Source organism: Rhinolophus hipposideros (assembly GCF_964194185.1).
Source record: "Rhinolophus hipposideros genome assembly, chromosome: 7".
NCBI classification, from domain to species: domain Eukaryota; kingdom Metazoa; phylum Chordata; class Mammalia; order Chiroptera; family Rhinolophidae; genus Rhinolophus; species Rhinolophus hipposideros.
In genome coordinates, this window is record NC_138053.1 from 94,520,265 (window position 1) to 94,543,745 (window position 23,481).

General features: G+C 37.8%; 1 protein-coding gene across 1 annotated transcript in view; it reads right to left on the minus strand.

Annotated features, from left to right (window-relative positions):
* Positions 1-23,481, minus strand: part of MARCHF6 (membrane associated ring-CH-type finger 6) — a 61,604-nt gene that overhangs the window by 22,401 nt on the left and 15,722 nt on the right. Inside the window, exons 3-14 of the mRNA XM_081054204.1 lie at positions 23,062-23,135; positions 20,560-20,703; positions 15,770-15,842; positions 11,900-12,068; positions 10,250-10,439; positions 8,828-8,889; positions 8,163-8,195; positions 5,751-5,802; positions 2,226-2,284; positions 823-903; positions 503-571; positions 349-423 (exon numbers count right to left, since the gene is read on the minus strand). Of these exons, the coding sequence (XP_080910330.1) occupies positions 349-423; positions 503-571; positions 823-903; positions 2,226-2,284; positions 5,751-5,802; positions 8,163-8,195; positions 8,828-8,889; positions 10,250-10,439; positions 11,900-12,068; positions 15,770-15,842; positions 20,560-20,703; positions 23,062-23,135 (1,081 nt within the window). The remainder of the gene's footprint in view (positions 1-348; positions 424-502; positions 572-822; positions 904-2,225; positions 2,285-5,750; positions 5,803-8,162; positions 8,196-8,827; positions 8,890-10,249; positions 10,440-11,899; positions 12,069-15,769; positions 15,843-20,559; positions 20,704-23,061; positions 23,136-23,481) is intronic.

Below are 23,481 nucleotides of genomic sequence, written 5' to 3' on the forward strand. Positions count from 1 at the left end.
GGTCAAATTTATTACTATAAAGACATTCTTCTTATCAGATTGCTTTTTATGTCTATGTCCTGGCATTATCGTGAAATTTAGGAAAGTAAAACGAGTAAGAATATTCTCTGTTGGTTATCAGAAAGATTCTAGTCCAAATACGATGGCATCAAAAATCTGCACAAGGCATCAAAAAAGCAGGCACTCAAGAAAAATTAGTAACATTAAGACTCCACATGATATTCTTAGAAAAAAATAAGCAAATTATTATCCAGTATTGAATCTCCTTTAAAAGGAACCCATTCTAAAGATGTCTTTTCTGAAGCCTTCAAATTATTAGATTGTTATGATAATAAATAATAAACTCACCAGGGAACAGATATCCAGCCACCAGCCACAAATGAGAGGGAACACTCCAATTTCCACCACTACTAGCAAAGAGACCTAAGTAAAAATATAGGTGATCAATATCACCCAAATGAGGATAAACTGTTTTCCAGTTTTAACTTATGACAGGAATTACCTTAACAACAATATAGCAGACTCCAAGCAAGCGACGAGACCTATGAAATTTAACAAGAGTGGCCAAGCCCTAGAGAATCTAGTCAAGGAAAAACTGAGCATTTCAAAGTACAGTAAACACATATAATAATTTAGGCAATACTTACTATTACTTGGCAAACAAAATTAATTTGTTTCATATTTTGTCTGCCCTTATCATCACTACAAATACCTACAACTTCTACAAAAAGGACAAGGGGAGAGAAATAGTTTTGTCATTAATACGAACAACTCTTTGGTATGAATATTACTAAAGACCCAAATTGGTTTATTAAAGGATACATGACAAATTATCAGTGTTATTGCTAAAAGAATATACCCAACTATAGTTGTGATTAGGCCTTCAAAATGAGATGCTTGGACCTGGAAATAAGAAAAAAATAAACAGACTTTAATTGTACCACACAACCTATATCCCAGTTTAACAGTGTATTAAACTACAAGTGTAGTAGACTACAAGTAAACCAGCTAGGCAATTTGTGTAGTGTAGTAGACTACAAGTAAACCACAAGTAAAAACTACAAGTAAAAGTGTAGTAGACTACAAGTAAACCAGCTAGGCAATTTGTAACTAGAAAACAACAGTAAAAATCCCCTTTGGATGATCTCTCTCTAAACCAGACTCTCCTACAGACTGCTATCTATTGTGAAAGGACAAGGAAAAACTAGAGAATAATACTTTATTTAAGCCGACAAGGAGTAAATTAAATTTTACAGAAATAAGGCAGTAATACAATCGTCTGCACTCAATTCTATCCTGGAGCGGACGTACTCACGGCTGAGCTATAAAGCAGCAGCATGCTGGCAAGCTGGACACCTGCCCAGTGCATCCCAGGGCCTCACTTTCTGCCACTAGAAGTGACCGTTTCTATTTCCCTTGCTCTCCAAATCTGGCCCATTCTCAATCAACAGAGTAAGAGTTTGATAGTGACAAATACTGCCTATCTTTTTGGTTCCTGAATTTCAGATGGCAAGTGGCAATCACTTGGAAAGTCAAAATTTATCAAAGAATTTATCCTAACTTTTCAAGCTCCTGCATTCTACTAGTAAGACTTCAGAGAGCTATATTAAATACCGGGACATCTCTCTTTGCTCTTTCAGAACACCAGAATGTGATCTCTTAGGATTCACATGCACAAATTGAACATAGTATCTCAGATATGGTAGATCATCCTTAAGATTGAACTCTTTCTACGCCACCCCAAAATAGTAGTTGTACATCCAAATATTTACCTACTTCTAAAAAACAATGATAAAATGTCAAAATTAAAGCAAACTGTTTAGAAAACACTACAGTCCATCATTCCAAGACAAACCATTTTTTAAATTGACTGATACACTGTTACTTTCCTAAATTCACTGAGGAGAAACGAGAGGAAAGGGCCACATAAATTCACTGAACTGGTTCAAGTCAGCCTGCAAGAAAAATTTCCCAGTATGCCTCTGGCCCATCCAACAGGAGGGGAGACTGTATTATGGGATTTCAGAGCACATCTTCTTAACTGGCAACATGACCTACTGTGTCTTGAGCTACTGTCAGTTTTAAAAGAACAAGACAGTGTTGGATAACTATCTTTGTATAAGGCCAACTGAGAAATGAAGTAACTCTTCACAATATTACTACTTATATTATTACAAATTGGGGGGAGGGTAATGAAAGTAAGTTTGTAAAAGTATTATACTCACATGTTCTTCAAATCCCAAACCAACAAGAGAGAAATGACCAATGTGGTAAGGACAAAATGCTAAAAGGGAGGAAAAAAAACTCAATGAAAACTTCAAAATCAAAACAATGAAAACTTCTAATACTATCAACCACTAAAAGGAACCAGAGCTTCTTAAGCAAATGGAACATTCCAGAACTGGGGTCAAAAACGTACTTCCTGGGACATTCTCTATAACTAGAGAACAACAAAGTTATCAAGGTCTAATAAGCTCATGGCAAAAGAACACAGAAACCACTGTGAAGAGGGTGTCACAGGCGAAAGAAAAGATGAGATGAGTATTAAAAATAATAGTACTAACCAAAATGATGGAAACACACTGAACACATACAAATCCATGAGTATCATATTACTCAAAATGTGGTAAGCCAAAAACAAAAACAAAAGGGAGCAAAAGCAACATAACAAAAAACTATTATCACCAATGAAGTAGTTGGTGCACCAAGTCCTTACCCTGAAAACTAGTAATTAAAGGGGAAGAAGTGTGCATCTGTCCTGCTCCATCTGAACTAACAAACTTGGATTAACTAAGTAGCTCGAGCTGATAAAAAATCAGTTCTTGACAGAAAAGCCAGCCAATAAACGTAAAAAATGACAGAATTTGAGAAAAAATCATTTTGCAGTGCCTAATAAATTATTTCAGGCAAGTATCATCAAATGATAATAAAATCATTAGGTGAGACACTGATGGAACACTAGACATTTGCATGATACTAAAATACTCAGATCACATGGATCAATACCCACACAGATCACTTTCTGATGGGTAAGAGAAAAATGAAAGCTACCAGTACAGGCTTCAAAATGGTATCACATGAACCACAGATAAAGGTGGAAAACGAAACATCATCTACCTCCTGATATGTTGTATTAATAGGCAAAGTATGACCAGTGAAGGATTTGTCCCAAACCTACTGAACTTGATTCTAATCAGGTCCTTGGATCTACCTTCCCGTTTAAAGGAAACACAGAGAAAAAGGGTGCAAGGTAGCTCACATCATCAGGCAGCAGGTGGACAAATGTAGACCATCAGGCACTAACAGGACAGGACAGCTGACCTAAGTCTCTTCAACAAATCAATGGCAAAATGTGGGGGAGGCGCAAAAGAATATTCTACATGAAAAGGATTAACGACCAAAAATAACTTGTGGACCTCATTTGGATCCTCATTAAAACAAACCAACTATAAAATGAAATTTAAGGAAACAATCTGGAAATTTTTAATATGTTGGATTACTAGGAAATATTAAATTCTGATAATTTTGTAAGGTGTGATAATGATATTATGGTTAGATAAGAAAATATTCTTAAAATTTTTATAGTAAGCATTTTCAGTTTCTTTTCCTCAAGTCTTTCTTGCCCTGTTAATACAATTTGAATTTGTTCTTTATTGCAAAAAAACTGAAAGGCTAAGGAAGGGAGGAGGGGATCTCAATCATTAAGACAAAAGTTAGAGTGAATCTATAGGGATCTACCACGAAACATTTGTGATCAAGCATTCTATGGGTGGACATTTATTTAGGGGTCTAAAATTTATTTAGAATTTAATTGTAAATTAGACACATGCATTATTTTCCTAATATATATTATGTGTATTATAAAGCAGAAGAAATTTTTAAACGGAAATAAGAAAACTTATACATAATTTTTCCTAGTTTGTTCTCACACCCCATTCAGGATAACTCAAAAAGGCCCCTGGGAAAGGCAACCTACAAATTTCAACTCTATTTACATTTGTATTATTAATCATTCCAGTAATTATTAGGTTGATTAAATATTAACCTGAGTACCAACTGTAACAATCAGTTTCTATCCCATTACACAGTAACTACCAGAGAGGTATCCTGACACTAAAGTCAGTTTCTCAGGGTCATTCTCTTCTACCGGAAAACAGTAGTGTTGTAAGGTTTCATTTCTGCAAAGTACATGACCACAAGAGTCCAAAAACTGCCAGAGGAAAATTGCAATAGAGCAACTCAAGAAGGAAAGAGAAACTTGACTATGCTCAATCCCAATGACTGTGTTCACCTATATCCCTGAAAGGAAGAAAACTTCTTGTTTCACTTCAAGACCTCCTAAGTATAATGTATGTAAGTTTGCTTCTAAGACAAAATTTTTTCATATAAGTTTATATAAGCTAAAGAGATTAGATTAGAAAATTATTTAGATGAGATTTACTTCATATAAATGAGAGTTCTTACGTCTATAATTCATGTTTTAAAGGTGACTTGTTCTTCCAAACATTAATTTAGTATTAAGCTATTCTTGCAAGAGTAAAGACTAAATTCAACAGATCATTTTTTCTCTCATATAAAACTTGGTCAAGATCAAAACAGTTTCATACTCTCTATACCAATTATTTTACATAATGAAAAATAAATGCAGAATAATCTGCAAACACATTTTCACCCCCATATGCAAGGGGAAACAAAGAATGAGCTGCTTGTTAATTTGCACCATCTTTTTTTCAAGATATTTTATTTCAACAAGTTACCTGTAACTTTCTTTTGCTCTGTGCAGCTAATACCCAGATATTAATTTTTGTCTCATTCTCAATCTACATATTCCATGTCTTTTTGACCAAGTGGCTTCCTGCTGAATATACTTCTGGGTCACAATGTGGTCCCCAACAGGAAGCAAAGCTGTTTGAATTCAGAAAAGGAATCTTGGGAAATCTACTCCTTCCTCCTCAGCAAAACTGAAGTAACTCACTTGCATTAAAGGAAGGGACTTCTCAAAGACCATCAAGATCTGGAGCCTGAGTTCTCTCTCTCAGACACAATCACAGCACAGCCCAACAATAACTGATTCCATCAGACTCCACCTGCTCTTCCTTGAGAGAAGCAGGAATGGAATTCGAAGGCCTTGGTTTACTTAACTCAGTTTACCTATCTTTCCCAAAGCAGAAGAGTCTGTCCACTGAGTCTCCTCAATCCTTCCTTTTTCTAATTACTCCCAGTGGGAGGGACCCGTGTGTTGTCAGAATCCTCACAGTTGCAGTTGTGAAAGTGTTTGGAAGAGTCTTTGCATTTACTGAGATCTGGTTCTAAGGGGAATTCACACTTGGGGAAGGTTCACTGTCTTCCCTCAAGCCCACATCCATCTTTGGTGACAGGTCCCAAGCCAGGGTCTCTGGTAAGGCCTTAGTCAGGATTTTGACAGATGGCAACAAGATCTTCTGCCATAGGAAGGAGCACACAGGTAATCAGTGCAAAATTAATTCCCCACATGGGATATTGTATATTCTCAGATCAGTCTAAAATCGGCTTCTACAAAGAGGCAGAAATACCCAACAGAAGCAGAGACAGCAGGTAACTACAGGCTGCTGAAGTCAGTGTTGCTTACAAAAGATCTGCACAGGATTCCTACCTAAAATTGTTACACATATTCCTATGTTTACAAACAAAACAAGAACCTACAAAAGAAGGCTTCTGGAAAACTAAACTCCTACCGTAATACCATAAGCAAAAGTATAAACACCACTTACCAAAAACAAGAATGAACAGTGTGTTTAAAGACACCACCCAGAAGACATGTTCCTAAAGAAAAAGAACATTAATAAAACATATTCAATTCCTATCTGATAGTTTAATTAAACAGCTCCACATAGTTAGAAGACTGAAATTGTCACTGTATAATTAAGATTTCATTCCAAAAATTATATGCAACTTTACATTTTTCATTAGATAGCTTATAAAGCTAAACCTAATAAAACTCAAAGTTCATGTTACATGTAGAAAACAAATCAAAGGAATTAATCCACTAAACATTTCCTCTTCAGAAATTAATAATACACCACAAACGACACAGATTTTCATAAATAACTGCCAGATTAAATTAACTCAAATGACACTGAAAAACTCCATATGGAAAAAATTTGAAAACCACATTAATTCTTAAAAACGTAAGAAAGTAAACTGCACAGTGTTTCTTTCGATGTCCACTTTGTTCTCGTGACTTTGACAAGGTCACTCGATCTTCTCTGCGCCGTGTCTCCCTATGGTACCCTGGCTGTCTTTGTTCCTGCCTCAGAATGCTCATTCTCACTGGGCCATCGGCCCACTTCCAGTTATGTATCACCACCTCCAAAATGACCACTACCATCTATTCCTCCAGCCACATCATACACTTTAGTCATGCTCCAGACTGACACCAGAATGTCCAAGCTCATTTGTCTAGGTGCATCACCCAAACATCGAGTTAAATGACCCTTCCCCAAGGGGCCACCATTGTGAGATTTTCTTTCTAGAAAGACTGCTCTGATCAGGTCCCCAACTTGTCGCAAACCAAGGGCTGGAAGGGTGGTTAGCTTGTCTAAGAGATGGCCAACTGCCACATTCCTACTCTCCACGCCGGCTCACAGCCCTTCAATTTTTTCAGCTTCTCTGCCTTAAGGACTCCCAAACTGTCCTTTTAGCCCCAGCATCTTTTGTACCTCAACCTCTAAGTTACCTTCTCTAAAAATTCTCTGCTGACGAATCCCCGCGAAACACCTGATCAGGCCCTCTTCTGTACCTCATGAATCCTATGCACACCTTCTCTCCTGCGTCTTTAACACACAGTACCTCTAAAGTTCTGTATTCACTTGTTCATTTCTCTAGACTAAACTATAAAGCATCTTTGAGAACAGGGACCCTATTGTGTTCACCTCTGAATCTCCAGGAACTATCACAATAGCAGGCACAAGGTAGATACTAAAACTAATTTTCCATGAATGAATGACGTAATTCTGTAAATGTTTTTTTGCAGTCAAGAGAATGGGTTTGAGTCAACACCACTGCTTCGATGACTTCTGTCACTCATCTATGAGGAACTGCCGCGGTACGAGACATACTAAATGAGTATGTAGCTAAATAATACTTTCTACAATGACCATGATCAAACCTTGAATAGGCGCTCGCTTATATGTGAATTACCACCAGATACATTCATCAGTATAACTATTCACCTCAACTTCCCACCATGTTTCCCCGAAAACAAGACCTAGCCGTACCATCAGCTCTAATGCGTCTTTTGGAGCAAAAATTAGTATAAGAACTGGTCTCATTTTACTATAATATAGGACCGGGTCTCACATAATATAAGACCGGGTCTTATATTAATTTTTAATCCAAAAGATGCATTAGAGCTGCTGGTCCGGCTAGGGCTTACTTTCGGGGAAACACGGTATTCTGGCTCCCATCTGGAGCCAGCGCAAGGAAGAAGCCAACACTGTGTACAGGAAAGGGGATGGATGGAAATTATTTGGGTCTTTGATTATGTTGGGCCTCTGGATCAAGGATCCTCGAGCCCATCCTTCCTCTGAACTTTTAATGTTATTCTTTCGCTCACTAGGGTTTCTGCTACCAGCAGCCAAAGTCATCTTGATACCCAAGGCCATTTAAAAATCCCAAATGGTAAGAGATTTTATATTACAGAACCTTAAAAAAAAAAACAAAGAAAAAAAATCATTTCTCCTGTAAAGAACAGGTTCTTTGAAGAACTGTCCCCTCGCCTTTGAGTTGTACTCTTTACTAATAAGGTAAAGTGGATTCAGCAAAAAGTGGAAACCCGAGGCTCCGCTGTGAACACCACGTTGCTCCACTCCCACCAGTTCATGCATTAAACACGCGAGGGGGAACATTACAAGACCAAGTTCTTCCTAACTACCATTCGTTTTGTGTTTTGTTTTCTTTTCTAAAAATCAAATATTTAGTAATTTCCTTTTAAAATAGTATTACCTTTATGCTTTGCCAATATTTTCAATACAAACTTTTTTCAACGTATCAAGTAATAAAAAAATCAAAGGGCATTTTGATCTTTAGTATTAAAAGCTAGCACATATTGCAAATCTGAAATCACTGAATCACTAAGACAAATAAGTCAAAATTCTATTATTAAAAAAATTAGCTTTACTTACTAGAAAAACTAGTGATCCATCAAGTCCTAGCATCTAAAATAAATAATAATATGTATCAATTAATAAGTAATTCAAGATAAAATAGGTTTTAATTTATGAGAAAGGCTCATTTTCTTTTCAGTATCTTTAAACATAATCCTTACCCACTACTTTCCAATATGACCTATCATTTTCAGAGAGTAAGAAATTTCAGTTTATGGGATTTTTATATTTCAGGTCTCCTTTCATTCCAAATCATGATTATAAAGTCAAAAAACTGCATCTTGGGATTTACTCTGACATTAGATACGAAGCCAGTCAAGATTTCATGATACATTACAACGTCAACTGAAGCATCAGAATAATACTTAAATTTAAACTGTTACTTAATTTTTTGAAAAGTCCACAATTTCAGGTTAAACATTCTGTTGCTAGAGCAAGAATTGTATTAAAAGTCCGGAAGACAGAGAAACAGTCACCAATAAATAGTCATCTTAATATTTTTAATACTGTCACCACAAACAAAACATCACCTAATTTTTTCTAGAAATTAAAGTTCTATTCAAGTGTTCATCAAATGATATTAATAACTACAAAATTAGTGTACACATCTAAATATGCCCAACTTTAAAAAACACTTTAGAATTAAAACACCAGGATGCTTGACAGAAAGAAATCCGACTCACTCTTTCCCACGTCAGCTCTTCTGCAGCTCGGTCCCATTCTAATGCATTCCAGTTCATGTCGTCTGGAAACATAATTGTAGTTTAAAGATTACTGGCGGAACCTGAACTATAAATGATAAAATGCACTCTCTTAAGTCGGTGTTTTGTAAATTGTTGTTGAGAAGCTAAACCACATTTAAAACTTTTCCATAAGAGTATGTGCTTGTTAGCCAGTAAATAAGAATACATGATTCTAGATTGTGGTAAGTGCTACAAAGGAAATAAATAGGGTTTTGTGAGAGAAAGGAATTCAACAGCTCTGAATCAGGAATGACTGGTGGTGGATGAGAAAAGTAAGGAAGCCAGGGGGCTAGAGTTCGCTGGGTGAGGCGGAGGCAGAAGGTACAGATGAAAGGCAGACAGGGTTCCGCTCACACAGGAGGAACGTGAAGCATGGATTTCATTTTGTTCTGTAGTATCATGGAAACACTGAAGGATTTTAAAGGCAGGAGAGCAACAGAAACATAATGTGGAGCAAGAACGGAAGCTACTACACTAGACCACGAGATAGAGCTGATGGCCGGCACCAGGCTCGCAGGCAGCAAGCTGCACTCTCAGAGCCTATGGACATAGACTTGAGTCTCCCTGCAAAGGTCCCTTGCTCCCCCTACACACTCGCGCCTTCTCATCCTTCAGGTCTCAGCTCAAATAGCACTTACTCTGAGCTACCTGAGGACGCTTGTTTAAAACAGGTGTCTCCCAGAGGCACCCTCAGAAACCTGCATAACAATCAACGTGTACTGCTATGCTCACTTGGGTTTTCCTCCTTCTTCACTAGGCCAGAAACGCCATGAAGGCAGGCCCCTGGCGTGTAAGGGCCTGGAACACGGATATTAGCAATGTCAAGTGGACCCAGAGAGAGGGTAGCGCTTAACTCTGGGGTGGGAGAACAGAAAAGGAGGCTCTGAGCTACTGACAGTGCGGAGGGCCAGTCTCGATCTGCTCTGGCATTGTGTTCACAGCTAGAAAAGGAGAAACTGCTTTCTTTAGGTGGTTGCTGGCCTATGCCGTACACTTCGAGAATTCTTTCATATTAAAAGTTGTACTGACTCAATAGAAATGGCAAAAAAATAAGGCAAATCTGTATCAAATTCTGTTTTTAAAAAAACTAGGGTCTACTCCAACTTACAAATAATTTCTTCTTATCCATCCTACAAAAGTCCTGTATACAGTAGGAGTTTAAAACACAAAATGTGTTGTGCTTCACAGAAGAACAAAATGAATGCCTATGTACAGTCATAAATGCAGTTTGCCAAAATAAAGTGAGAGCAGGCGAAAACCAGACCGTGCCACCCACTACACTGAAAGCTCGGCCTTCCCCCCGGAGGGCTGGGGGGGCACTTGGCCCCCAGGAAAGGGCGTGGGCGGGGGCGCAGCCTTTACCCTGGGCCCCGGGGTTGGCGTCGGCGGCGTCCTCCCCGCCAGCCTCATCTTCCTCCTCGTTCTCCTCCTCCTCCTCTGCGGCCTGCCCATCCTGGGCATCCGGGTTCTCTCCCACCACCGCGTTCTCGGCTGCTGGGTCGGCGGGCTGCTCGGGGGCAACGTTTTCAGCACCATTTCCTCCTGCTGGAGCCTAAAATGACAGAAGAGCTAACGAACTAATGTGTCTCAGTCTCACTCTATTTCCAAACGGTGTTCTGCTTTCTTAAAAAAAGAGAAAAAAATTAGCTATCAAGCACAAACTATTAAAATTCAAAAAACCACTTCCCATTTTTTCTAAAGGCACCTGACCTTGCACCAACCTGGCATATAAAGATCTGAATCCCGTCAGCGTCTACAGCCACTCAGCATAAGCTGGGGATTGCATTTCATGAAGCATGAGAGAAGACTGCTTAACAAATCGGGCTATCCTGAATACGTCATTCTACACTCCCTCTTTGTAAGGCATCCCCGGCCTTTAATGACCGCTTCAGGAAGGAACGTGTTTGTTTACGCATCTATTTGATTACATACATACAGATACGTAACTTAATTCTCAGTTATCAGTTAAGCATTTGAGGAAATCACAGCTAACTTCTGCTCAGCAGGTAAGCTGCCCAGACAGACTTTCTAGTTCCCACATGCCTCTTCCCTGGCTCTTCCTGAGTTCTCCGACCTACACAGCAAAGACAGAGCTCTCTACTTAATTCAAATACTCAACTCCCATGGAGTTGAACCTTCCAAAAGAATTGCACTAAGTGCTTCAAAACATGAGGTACAACGATAAAAGTATTCATGCTGGATAAGAACAGTATCCTTTCCTTATAGTCCCATGTTTTATGTGTGGTTTTCAAAGGAGAAGTTGCACTCTTAATTTTGTAGAGAAAAAAGTATGGCAAAATTTAGTGAAATCAATCTACACCCTTACAAAAGTAGGTCATATAATGAAAAATTAAGTTGTTAATTATCATTTTGAGTATATCACAGTCAATTTTTTCATAATAAAATTTTATGAAGTGTGAACTGTTTTCATATGTAAGTAGCTAATGTTTGACATTTTCAGCCCCATAATTTCTCAGCAAGCAAAATCCTAACATCATTTATATAACCTTTTTAATGTCTCTAGCAAATGCTCTTGCATCTAAGCATGTCATCTCATAAAGAACAAGTAAAACTGCACAAGACTGTTATCAACAGGGTTCCAATTTTTCGACTCTGGCGAATATTCCTCTTGGGAGAAGCGAAGGTGGGCATTTTACTCACAAAGAAACTGATGAACAAAGAGGTAGGCAGCCCCCTTAATGTTACCCAGTGTGTCAGGAGCATTTGCAGAAGTCTGTATCTGACCGTCCAGGCCTGCGTTAAGCAGTTAACCCAGGCAGAGAGAAGGAAAGGGCACCTCACTATACCCCCCAATATTATTCCCAGTCTCGCCAGAAAACGAAGAGGCAAAGTGACAGTAGCATTCTTTTGAGTTTTCACATCCCCCTTATTTCCTTCCAAACCTTTTCACTACCCTGCTTTGCAATGAGGGACGCAAGAGTCAAGGGTCCTGGAGGGTGACAGTAACTCTGTGTGCTGCCCCCACAACGGGAGCTGGGGTGAGCGCGTTACCTCGTTCTGGGGGTGCCCAGCGGCATTGAAGGGTGGAGCGGCGTGCTCCAGCCACACCGGCGCTCCCCCGTGGACAATCTGCTCGCGCAGCCACACCAGGCTGATGAAGGCGCACAGTGTGCATGTCACCACAAAGCAACCCTGCAAACAATCCGCCAATAAATTGTCCCTATTAAAAAAAAAATTATATACATTACTCCAAAGAACACCTAAAATTAAGAAACCACAGGTAATATTTCATTTTACAGTAAAATCTCAGAAAGGACAGCCAGAAAACTCGTAATTTTCTGGGTGAAAATCAGTTTCTCAAAAAGAATTACTTCTAAGGACGATGAAATTCTATTTATATTATAAGCTGGCCAAATATATTTTATCCATTTGTATTATATTTTAGTGGGCAATGAATAACATCAGAACTACACAGAAATTAGCTATGCATCATCTCTCCTTGAACATAGTTTAGAAACAGGAAGGTAAGCAAACAACCGAAAACAGCCAAAAAAGGCCAACTATATATACAATTTACTAAAAGAGATCAACTGTATTCAACCCTTACTAAGAATCTCCTTGTCTTTATTTTACACACAAGTTTAACAAACTTGGTTAGTTAATACGTGACCCCAACAAATGAACAGAATCAACAAATCAGAAAGGTGGAAAAGCACTTCCAGAAAGGCCTGATGACAACGTAAAGAAAAGATGGCCGAGAAATATTCAGTATGTGATGTGTAAGACAAAGTGTAACATACTTCAGAAACCTGTCACTTAGAAAGCAGATTAAATTTTGATGCTAACTGCAAATACACCAAAAAAATACGTCAGCTCCTCAACAAGCTCAGATGGACAAAGCATGGTTCCTTTATAATCGTACATGAATATACATGCAGTATTATAATACTGAAGCCCTCCCTTGTTCTCTCTCTCTCTGGAGGAGCTTATTCTTCCCGTGTCTATGTCTGAGTTCAGAATAATTCAAAGATAACTCAAGAATCTTAGTGGCCTCTGGAAATCCACTGTCATTATGGAATGACTTTTTTCCTCCATGGAAAACCTGAGGAAGGGTCAATTTGGGAATCGCGGTCTAGTAGCTCCAAACTCAACTGAAGTGATGTGGCCCTGGGATATTACCTGAAATACACTCTGACTAAGAGGAATCCTAACCACTCTCTTGCTAAGGAATCCTCCTGATATTAAAACTTGTATAGGGTTAAAACTTCCTCTACTCCTTCTTGTCATCCGCTGTAATAACAACTACTTGTTGTAGCCTTTAAATGGTGAGAAACTCTTTGTAGAGTCCTTTTCCCTCACCTGGAATCTGGGCTGGTTTGTGAACTGCCTGGACCAGTGATGATGTAAGTCCTAGAGCCCAGAAGAGAGCTTGCTGGCTTCCACTCTCACCCTTTTAGGATGTTGCCCTGAGACCACCACGTAAAAAAACCCCGCTAGCCTTCTGGAAGACGGCCAGCCAACACCAGTGAAACACATGAGAAACTGAGGAAAGCCCAACAGATGAACTGACGAGCCGAGCTCAGCCCAAGGTGCTGACCTCCCAGAATTATGAGCAAAAAAAAAATGCTCCTTGTTTGAAGCCATTAAGCTTTGGAGGACCGTATGTTTTAAAGCAACAGTCAACTGATACGCTGTGCCTAGAGATGACCAGAAGAAGTGAGCTACAGAACATGTAGTAGCTATGACAACATTAAGAACTGGAAGTAAATTTTCAGAAATAAAATTAATACTATAGAGAAAATAAAACATTACTCAGGAAAAAAATAGTTTAGTGTTAAGTACTTTCAGAAAAACTGGCTCAATTCTCCAAATTGTAAAAGGCAGCATGGGATTAGAAGACCACGCCATGTTTACAATTTATTTTGACTGCTCCCAACATGCCTCTGGCATCCCTCTTATGTCACTGAGCAGTCAGTCTCATGAAGGCAAATCAGGTGATGCACTAACCAACCAGGTCAGAGAGAAAAGGGGAGCCTGCCAACAGAAGGCAAGCAATGACGAGCTTCGGTGATAATCTTATCATCCACTAACAAAGCGCTCAAAATTCACATGGAGTTTTTACATAGATTTGTGAATTTAATCTTTGAACGGCCCACTCAAATCCCTGCAGCATAATCTTTCTCATTTTATGGATGAGGAAACGGGTTCGAAAAGGTCAATAATTTGCGCAAGTTCACTCAAAAACTGGCAGATGCAGGAACTTCTTTATTCCAATGCCAGGGTTCCTTCTGTTACAAGCCAGCTGCTTCAGTGACTGTCTAAGTGGTCACATCTGCCAAACAACTGTGTTCAATGGTTCCACCAACAAGAAGTAAAGGTGGTAGGCAAGTGGAGTACTACCTTGTCTGTCCAGCATTTTCGCTTACATGGCTTCCATGAACACCTGTTTCCATGTAGCCAAAGCCTACCAATGTAAGCTTTGGTAAATATTATCATATTTAGCCATTAACAACAGAAACTATTAAAAAAGGAGTATTTCTCTGCTTTATTAAACTGCACAGGTCGGAAATCAAGTCACTTTTTCTAGACAACTGAGATACTGACTTGCTGCTACTCTGTGCTCTCAAAAACTACAATGACATTTGGAATTTTAGCCCTGAACAAAATGAAACAGGATTGTCCTGTTTGACAATCTTTTACTTTTTTACAGATGTTATAATAACGTTCATCACTCTTAGCAGTCACCCTTGGTTTTTTCTGACCACCCTCACTACTTCTAATACGCATCTTTATTTTACACACAATACCTAAATAAAAGCCAGAGGGGAACTGCCATGTACAGAGACTCAATGAGTGACGGCTGAGCCATTGAGTTCTGATTTTCTTGCTTCTATATTAAGACTGTATTCTGGATGGCTGAGACCAACATCTGATGTCCAGAAGTAGGAATACTGTCCTATTTCTTTCTACTCCATCACTTCTCAGAAGGTCTATATTTTCATACAAAGGAGTATCTTCTTACACCATTTCCAAACTCAAGTGTGTCAAATTACTGCTTCTCCTTTTTGTCATAGCCACAGCCATCAGGGCCCTAATTTCAAGGCCCTTGCCTACTTCTAAACATTACTTAATCAAAGCTGTTCATCAATAATGAAAAGAAAAAACAATTCTAATATAAATAAGGTTCAAATTCAAAACCTTTTATTTTATCTATGCCCTACGATGCCAAAGCAACAGACATAAATAACTCACCTGTTCTATCAAAAAAAAAGATATAACCAGCAAGTAGAAAAACCAAGTCACAGATACAGCTAATGCTTCTAAGTATTTTCAACCATGATTAAAAATACTGGTGCAGACACCGAGACGTCAAATGCCCGCCTCAAGTCCTAGTCTATCAGGAAGGTAGTGTGCTCTCCGGCTCGCTTCTGGGCCAGCTGGCTTACTCTGACGGTGGTACAGCCTGAGCGCTTCTGCTCCACTTTCCTTGACTGACACAGGGCCCAGAAACCTCAGGGCCGCTGGGCACAGAAGAAGGTTTAGCAAATACAGGTGCCATCTTTTGCAGGCTTGATACTCTAATAATCTTGATATAGTTACTTGTTTATAGCATTTCTAATTCTGACATCAGTGGTAAATAAAACACATGTATGTCTTTCCCAAGAAAATGCAATTACAATGCTTAATGTCAAATTAAGATACAGTAGAACGAGAAGCTGTCCCACCATTACAAAACAGTTCTTTAAGACAGGTATGTTTTACAACAAACATCATGTACATGTATGTCTGCTACTTCTGCTATAATTGAAAATAAGACATACAAAATATTATTTGTCCTTAGAATAGGACTTTTCAAAATACAACAAAACAAACATGTGGAGGAAAAACGAGCCCGCCTACATCCCAAGGTTCCATACTCACGTGGACAGCATGTCGAGTGGCAGTGTCAGTAGTGAGCTCACGGAGCCAGTAAACAAGCACTTGTAGATGCGGCCTGCCAAGAAAGGACAAGACAGCTCACGGTCACGACTCTCAGCATGAACTCATACAGTCGCTCAATTAACAGAGGGGAGTGGAACACCGTGAATGCCAGGGAAATAAACCTTCAGTCTTTACAATGCTGTGTCTCAAAACACTACATTTAAAACAAAATGGTCACGAATACAGTGACAGTGAACAGTCAACTTTACACAGTAATGTTTAAAGTTTAGATTCTCTCTAGATTCACTTGCTTGTTTTTATTGAAAGAGGTTAGATGTCTGAAAAGGAAAAGAAATCTAAAGTAAAGATATCTCCAAAGTTGTAACATGGAGAATTTTTTTAAGCTAGAATTCTAAAATCCATTGCGTCTGCTCATGGAAATAAAGGTTTTCAGTTTAGGGGGTACACATTTTTGCAACAAAGAGGACTTACCAAGAGAGTATATGTTCCAATGCCATGAATAGTAAATTAACAACCATTGTTTAAAAAAACAAATTCAAGGATCCTCAGAAAGAGAAAATCTTAAATCTGGCCAGGAAAGGAAAAATGAAGTGTGGGTGAACACACAGCCACCGTCCCCTTACCCTTAGACAAGGCAGAAAGAGATTTGGAAATGAGGGCCAAGAGAAAACAGCTGAAATCTTCTTTCAAACCAGAGCTTGTATATATTAGTTTAAGTATTCCCAGTAGCCTTATATCAGAACTTTTCGGTGACTTCAGCGGCTGTTTTCAAATGCCAACTCAAAATGGGATGGTAGGAAAAGATTCTATGTAATACAAATTACTTACCTATGTACACAAAATATTCAAAGCCAAGTATGCTTGTAACAAAGTAAAACTGACAACAAACCACGTTTGTAGATAGAAAAATGAGCTCATAAATTATTGGCCTCCTTACTACAGAGCACTATACATCCCTTAAAAAATAAGGGAACTCACCACGTACTTACATGAAAACACAGACATGGTACATTGTTAACTTAAAAAGTTACAGAATATGTACTGTGCAACATAATGTAGATTTTTAGTGTGTGTGTGTGTGTATGTGTGTTTTGTTTGTATTTGTATGTGTATGAACAAGTCAGAACAGAAATCAAGCTTGTTAACTATGTTACTTAAATGCTCTGAGTCCTTACTTAGTTTTTGATAATTTGATCAACTGATTTCGGAGAGGTGTGTTAGTCTTCCACTACGACCGTGAATGCTCTCCATATTTCTAAGTCCTATTTTTTGATACATAAAAGTTCTTAAGTATTATTTTCTCAGTAGACTGTACCTTTTATTAACATGAAATATAATGCTTTTCCCCCACTTAAAGCTTTTCATCTTGAATGTCTCTTAGTAAGACCGTCCGTGTTTTGCTAGCGTTTGCGAACAAATCCCTGTAGCATGAATCTGGGCTGCTTTGTACTTGTCTCTCGTAGTGGAACACTTTTAAAGATTCACAACTGTGAGGCTTTATCTTGCAATAGAGAAATCTAATCCCTTATGATCACAGATGTTATAATCTTATCCTTTCCTCTCTTTTACTTCCCTCCGCCTGCCCTCCTCTTCCTATCTTTCCTGTCTTTTGTTGGACTTTCCAAATTTTATTTGTGTCCTACTCTTACTACCCAGGATAAAACCAATTGTCTTATTTCTATTCTTCCAGCAGTTACCTTTAAGTTTTGTTGTGTTACTTTTTGTTAAGGTAAAATTTACATGAATTTTCAGTGTATGCGTAAATTTTTATATATGTATATATTCAGATAACTGCCACCAAATCACCGTTTCTCGCTCCCCAGAAGGTTCCCTTAAGCCCTTTCCCAGTCAATATCTCTGGCAAAAGGTAACCATTATTCTGATCTCAATTACCATAGACCAATGTGGCCTATTTTTAAATATCACATAATTGCAATAATACAATCCATACTCTTGTACCTGGCTTCTTTTTCTCAAAAAAGTGAAAATCATCCATGTTATCCCATGTCACAATAGTCAGCTTTTCCCACTGCTATGTAGTATCCACTGTATGGACAAACCACATGTATCCACTCTACTGCTGTTGGTAGGCACTTAGGCGGTTCCAGTTTTTAACACTATTAGCAGAGCTGCTGTGATGATTCTTATACACACGTCTTTTAGTGGACACCAGGCTCTGGCTTCTGTTAGCTATATTCCTAGGAATGGAACAGCTGCAGCATAAGGTATTTGTAGTATTTAGTTTATCATTGGCAGGTACTACCCAAACAGTTTTCCAAAGGGTTATTCCCACCATCATGGATGTGTGTCCAGAACTCCAACCTTAGGAGACATGTGGCACTGTCTTGTCTTAATTTGAGCCATTCTGCTGCATATACAGCGTATCTTCTTGTGCATTTAGTTCCCTCATGACCTGTAGTACTGAGCATCTTTTCATGTCCTTATTGGCCATTTAATCTTTTTTCCAGAAACACCTGTTCAAATCTTCTGTCCACTTTTTAACTGGACAGAACTTTCTGTCCACTTTTTATCTTGTTTGCCTTTTTCTGCTTTATAAGAGTTCTTTATATACTCGAGATACAAGTCTTTTGTTCGATATGTGTATGGCAAATATCTTCTTTCACAACGTGGTATGCCTTTCTCTCTTAAAGGTATTGAGCATGAATAAAAGTTTTTAATTTTAATTAAGTCCAACTTAGTATTTTCTTTTATGGTAATTCTATATTTTCTTTTAGAACTTTTTAGTTTTAACATTTATAGATCACGCTTCTGATCCATCTTGAATAAATTTTTGTGTGAGGTATGAGATAACGATACGGTTTATATTTCCCCATATGGACATCCAGTTGACAGTGGACCATTTATTGAAAAGCCCATCTTTCCTCCACTGAGCAGCAGTGGCCTCTGCTTAAAAAGCTCTCATTTCTATCCTCCTCTTACAATTTCTCCCATGTTAAGACTGTCTAGGTTGTTATTACCTAAAAATTACTGATTACTGTAGATTAACAATTGAGACTTAGCTGTAAGTATTTGTTCTTTTTCTTTGTAGCTCACATCTTTCTCTCTCTCTGATTCCTTGCTCATTTAGTAAAACACTTTATTTCATAGTTTGAAGTGGTAAACTTTCTAAGCCCCTGCATCTACTGAAATGTCTGTATTTTGTCCTTCCCTCTGAGAATAATTGATGTGTGAAAGATTTCAGGTTCAAAATTTTGTCAAATTCTGAGGTTTCTGTCTTTTAATATTCAATTTGAAGTTTCTGCTGTTTTCTAGTTTCAGCAAAGAAAAAAAAAACAAATCTGATTTTAAGTCTGACACTAGTCTGATTTTCATTACTTTGTGGGATAATCTGGAAGCATAACACCTATACACCACCCTACTAAGCACTGGAAAACTTTAGAATGTCCCTAGGTCTCTTGAGTCTTTCCTTTATCATGATCAGCTCTCTCTCTCTTTCAATCTAATAACTCCTATTATATCCTCATCTCCATTATCTCTTTTACCTTCTGGAACTAGTTACCAGACCTCCGTGCAGCTTCCATCTCTCCACGTTTCCCTCATATTTGCAACTTCTTGTCTCTGAGCTACATTCTAGAGAACTTGCTCAATCTTCTAGCTCACTAACTCACTCTTCTAAGTACCTATATTGTGCTATTTGGTGTATCGCCCAAGAGTTTCATTTCCATAAATGATCAAGTTTATTTTATTTTAAGGAAACATGAGGGCATTACTTATATTTACATATATTCAAAAATCTTGTTTGCTTTTAACTCCAAAGAATCCTATCTATATACTCTGACACCATATATTCCCCTCCATGCCTTTAAGAACAACAAAGAACCCAAAAGGTATCAACCAAGGGTTAGTGCACCAACTTCCCCCAGAGCACAAGTATTTGAAAGATAAGCCTCCCAATTATTCAGGTCCATTATACATGTGAGTGACTTCTAAAAGGGGGGAGGCGGGGAATCTCAAAAGAATTCATCTTTTGCAATCTTTGAAAGCTCTAGCACACTCCAAACAATAAAGTTCAAGTTCCTTTCAATTATGGTTTGATTTTGCTTTTTCATTTCTTTCATGAATTTTCATTATTAACCTCTGTATACTGTATTTTCCCCCCTTCCTCCACTCCCCCGCCTTGCCACTCCGTTTTAAGCCAGTTGTTTCTCAGTCTAGTAGTGTAGGACACAGCTCCCTGGTCCATGCTGGTATTATGAGCCCTGTGCTCCCCCCGGCTGATGCAGTGGGTCGCTGGTAGTCAGTCAGCTGCCCACAGCGGCTCACGGCAGCTGTCGCCAGCTGCCAGCCACTCTAACTGGTCACCGGCTGCTCCTGGCAGCACACAGTAGCCCACGGCAGCACAGCAGCCCGCGGCAGCTCACAACCTCCAGCTGCTCACGGCAGCCTAGCTCCACGGAGAGCCGTTGTTCATAATCTTAGCGGTAGAGAGAGCAGCTCACTGACCCAGGTGGGAATCGAACTGGTGATTCTGGCACTAGGAGCACAGCGCTCCAACCACCTGAGCCACCGGGCTGGCCCTGTACGCTGTATTTTTCTTTCCTACATCCATTCAAGAAACTGACCTGTTGAAAAATACTTCTTAATTCAGATGAATAATGTTTTGTAAGTGAGGTTTTCCTAACATACGACTTTATAATATCAAAGAATTAAATATCATTCGAACAGAAATATAATGCAATATTACTGTATAATATTAAATAGTTACACAATGTTTAAATAACTCTAACCGGAGAAGAAATAATACTCACATGCTGTAAGAGGAACAACTCCCAACCATGCGAAGGCCACAAGTGTATAATGAAACCAATATCGTATTGCAGTGCCAATACTTGTAACCAGCCCAGCAAATATATCTTGGATTGGAAGCCGTGAAGGCATATCTGGAGAATAAACTATTAAAGGAAAAAAGTGCATATAATTTCATGAAGATTTAAAAATAGCCCAATTCATAAATATAAAACAGGCATGTAGAGCTATCTTAACTTTCAATATTTGTATTACACTTAAATATATTTTATTTAAAAAGTTAACCAAATATTTATAATAACACCACATTTACCGAGAAGTCATTTATAGAGCAAATCATGTGAAATGTAGAAGCCAATACAAAAGGTCTCTGAGCAAGAAAAAGATTCAAGGGAAATCCACCTCCCTCACTCATAGCCATGAACTTCATGCAAAACCAATTTACACATATTTTAGCATTCAAACAATGTCATCATCTGGTTTCCCAAATTATAAAAGATCAGATACAGCAAAAGGAATAAAAGGTGAAGCTAATGACAAATCATTAAGAACAAACCTTCCTTCAAATACAAGCCTTAGACACAGCACTCAAAAAGCACAACAGTCTCTAGTGGAGCCATTGTATGTGGGAGCAAACAGCCCACTGGCATTTCTTAGCCACCATCCCCTAATTTTAACGTAATAATTAACACACCAAATGGTAAATTCAGGTCTTTCCAACTCTCTGCAAGATGTGGTTCAATACATTCAGAGAAAGAGGGTTTGCCATGTTTTAGAAAGATTTCCTTTTTTAAATGGTTCCAATGAAAACCACTGCTCTACCACAGGTTATCTCCCAAAGAACGAGGAATAAACGTCTTTCTCCAGTGAGGCCAAAACAAGGAATTACGATGTATAAAGTTTTAAAATCAATGCCTAAAGTTTAGGAGAGCACTATCAGCACAATGATTTCTAGCTACAAACATTAAGGAATAAACAACTAACAAATAGCAACATTTTACAACATACCCACAGAGATCACTTACTTTAAGAAGATACTTGATACATAAGAACAAGTCATTAAACCAGTAAATAGGTTTTGAGAAACATAAAAAAACAACATATGAACTGACAAATGAAAACTAAAATGTATAAATACAAGCTTTTATTGGCCTCCAAGTCAAAAGGCTCACTCGAATATTTCTAATGAATCAAACTTCATAAAGATATTCAATTAGTCTTACAGTTTGCTATAAAACTAAGCTGTAGTTTTAATCCTCTACAAAAAAATTAAAAGACTATGAAATAACAGAACTGACATTTTGATGGTGATGAATATAAAGCTCCAAAAGTGAAACTGTAATGACTTTCATCACTTACACTCATCACATAAAAACAAAGTAAAACTAATACTAATTACAGTATTTATACTCAGCAGCTCAAGATACTTAAAAACAAAAAATAGTAAAACACAAAAAAAAATATTTGGGGGAAAAGAGCAATGTACTAGGATCCCAGAATAAAAATTGTGCTTCAAATTTTTGATAATTTGTCAGAAGAATCCTCTAATGGTTTATTTACAATGAACAACATTAAATATCAATCAATAGGTACAAGAATAAAATATAACTGAAATTTTAAAGACCTGCAAAAATATTTACCATAGGCTTACAAAATTTTGAGCTTAAAAAGTCTCATTTAAACAAGTGAGTTAACAATAGACAGAGATAATAATATAAATAATATAGTGGTTCCCAGAGGACAAGGGGCTTGGTGGGCAGGTGCTAGGAGGGTGAATGGGATCAAGTGTGTGGTGACAGGAGGAGATGCGACTCTGGGTGGTGAGCACACAATGCAACATACATGTGATGTATTACAGAAATGTACAATTGAAACCTACATAATTTTATCAACCAATATCACCCCCAATAAATTTAAAAATAAAATAAAATAAAAATCTGAGTTAAAATTTGTCTTTATTATTATTCAGACCTACACAATTTTAACTCAAAAGATATCCCAAATTTGAACAGTGATATATTTGATGAAATCAAGGCATCATTATTAATTTTTCTGGGTGAGTAATGGTACTATATATTTTTTTAAAAGAACCATTATTTTTTAGAGATACTAAAATATGTACAGATGAAATTATAAATAAAGGGATTTGCTTGAAAAAGGATGGAGAGGTGGATAACAAGAGCATAATTAATGCCATGTAAAGGCCATGAGTTGAAAATGGGTCAAACTGATTGATGTGTGCATGTCAGCTCATTATATTTTTGCATATATTTGTACTTGTCCATAATAAAAAAATAATCCCACAAATTGAATCAATCTCTCTCATATGTATGTGTGTTAAAAGCTGACATGTATTTTTGAAAGATATACTCTAAAATGTTATAGCAATACTTCCCATTACTATCAAAGACAAACTATGTTGAAAATAGTTATTTTACACTTGTGGAACAACTTCATGTGGCCAAGTTATAGCCCAAAAATACAGTGAAAACTGAAAAACTTACTTGGTGTGAAAGCAAATCTGTGCTTGCATAATTCACAGTATTCTTTTCGACTATGTTTCAGCCACTGAACTAAGCTGCAATTACAAATACATTCATAAGTACAGTATTTATAACAAAGCAACTTTAAGGTCTGACTGAAGACTAATGTTCTGTTCCATTAACAGTTTACAAGTCATAGAGCTTTTACAATTGACAATTTCAAATTTAGACTATTCTAAACTTTTTATAACAGATGCCTTCTAGGAGCACAAAACAATAACTTACAGTAAAGATTAAAAAACGGGGGGGGGGAGGGTGCCAAAAACGTATACATATTTTAAGAGATGGTATCTATGTATTACTTTTCAAAGTTGAATTGAATTACAGTAGCAATGTGTAGTATGTCAGTTGCTCAAAAGATAGCGTTAATCAAATGAATGC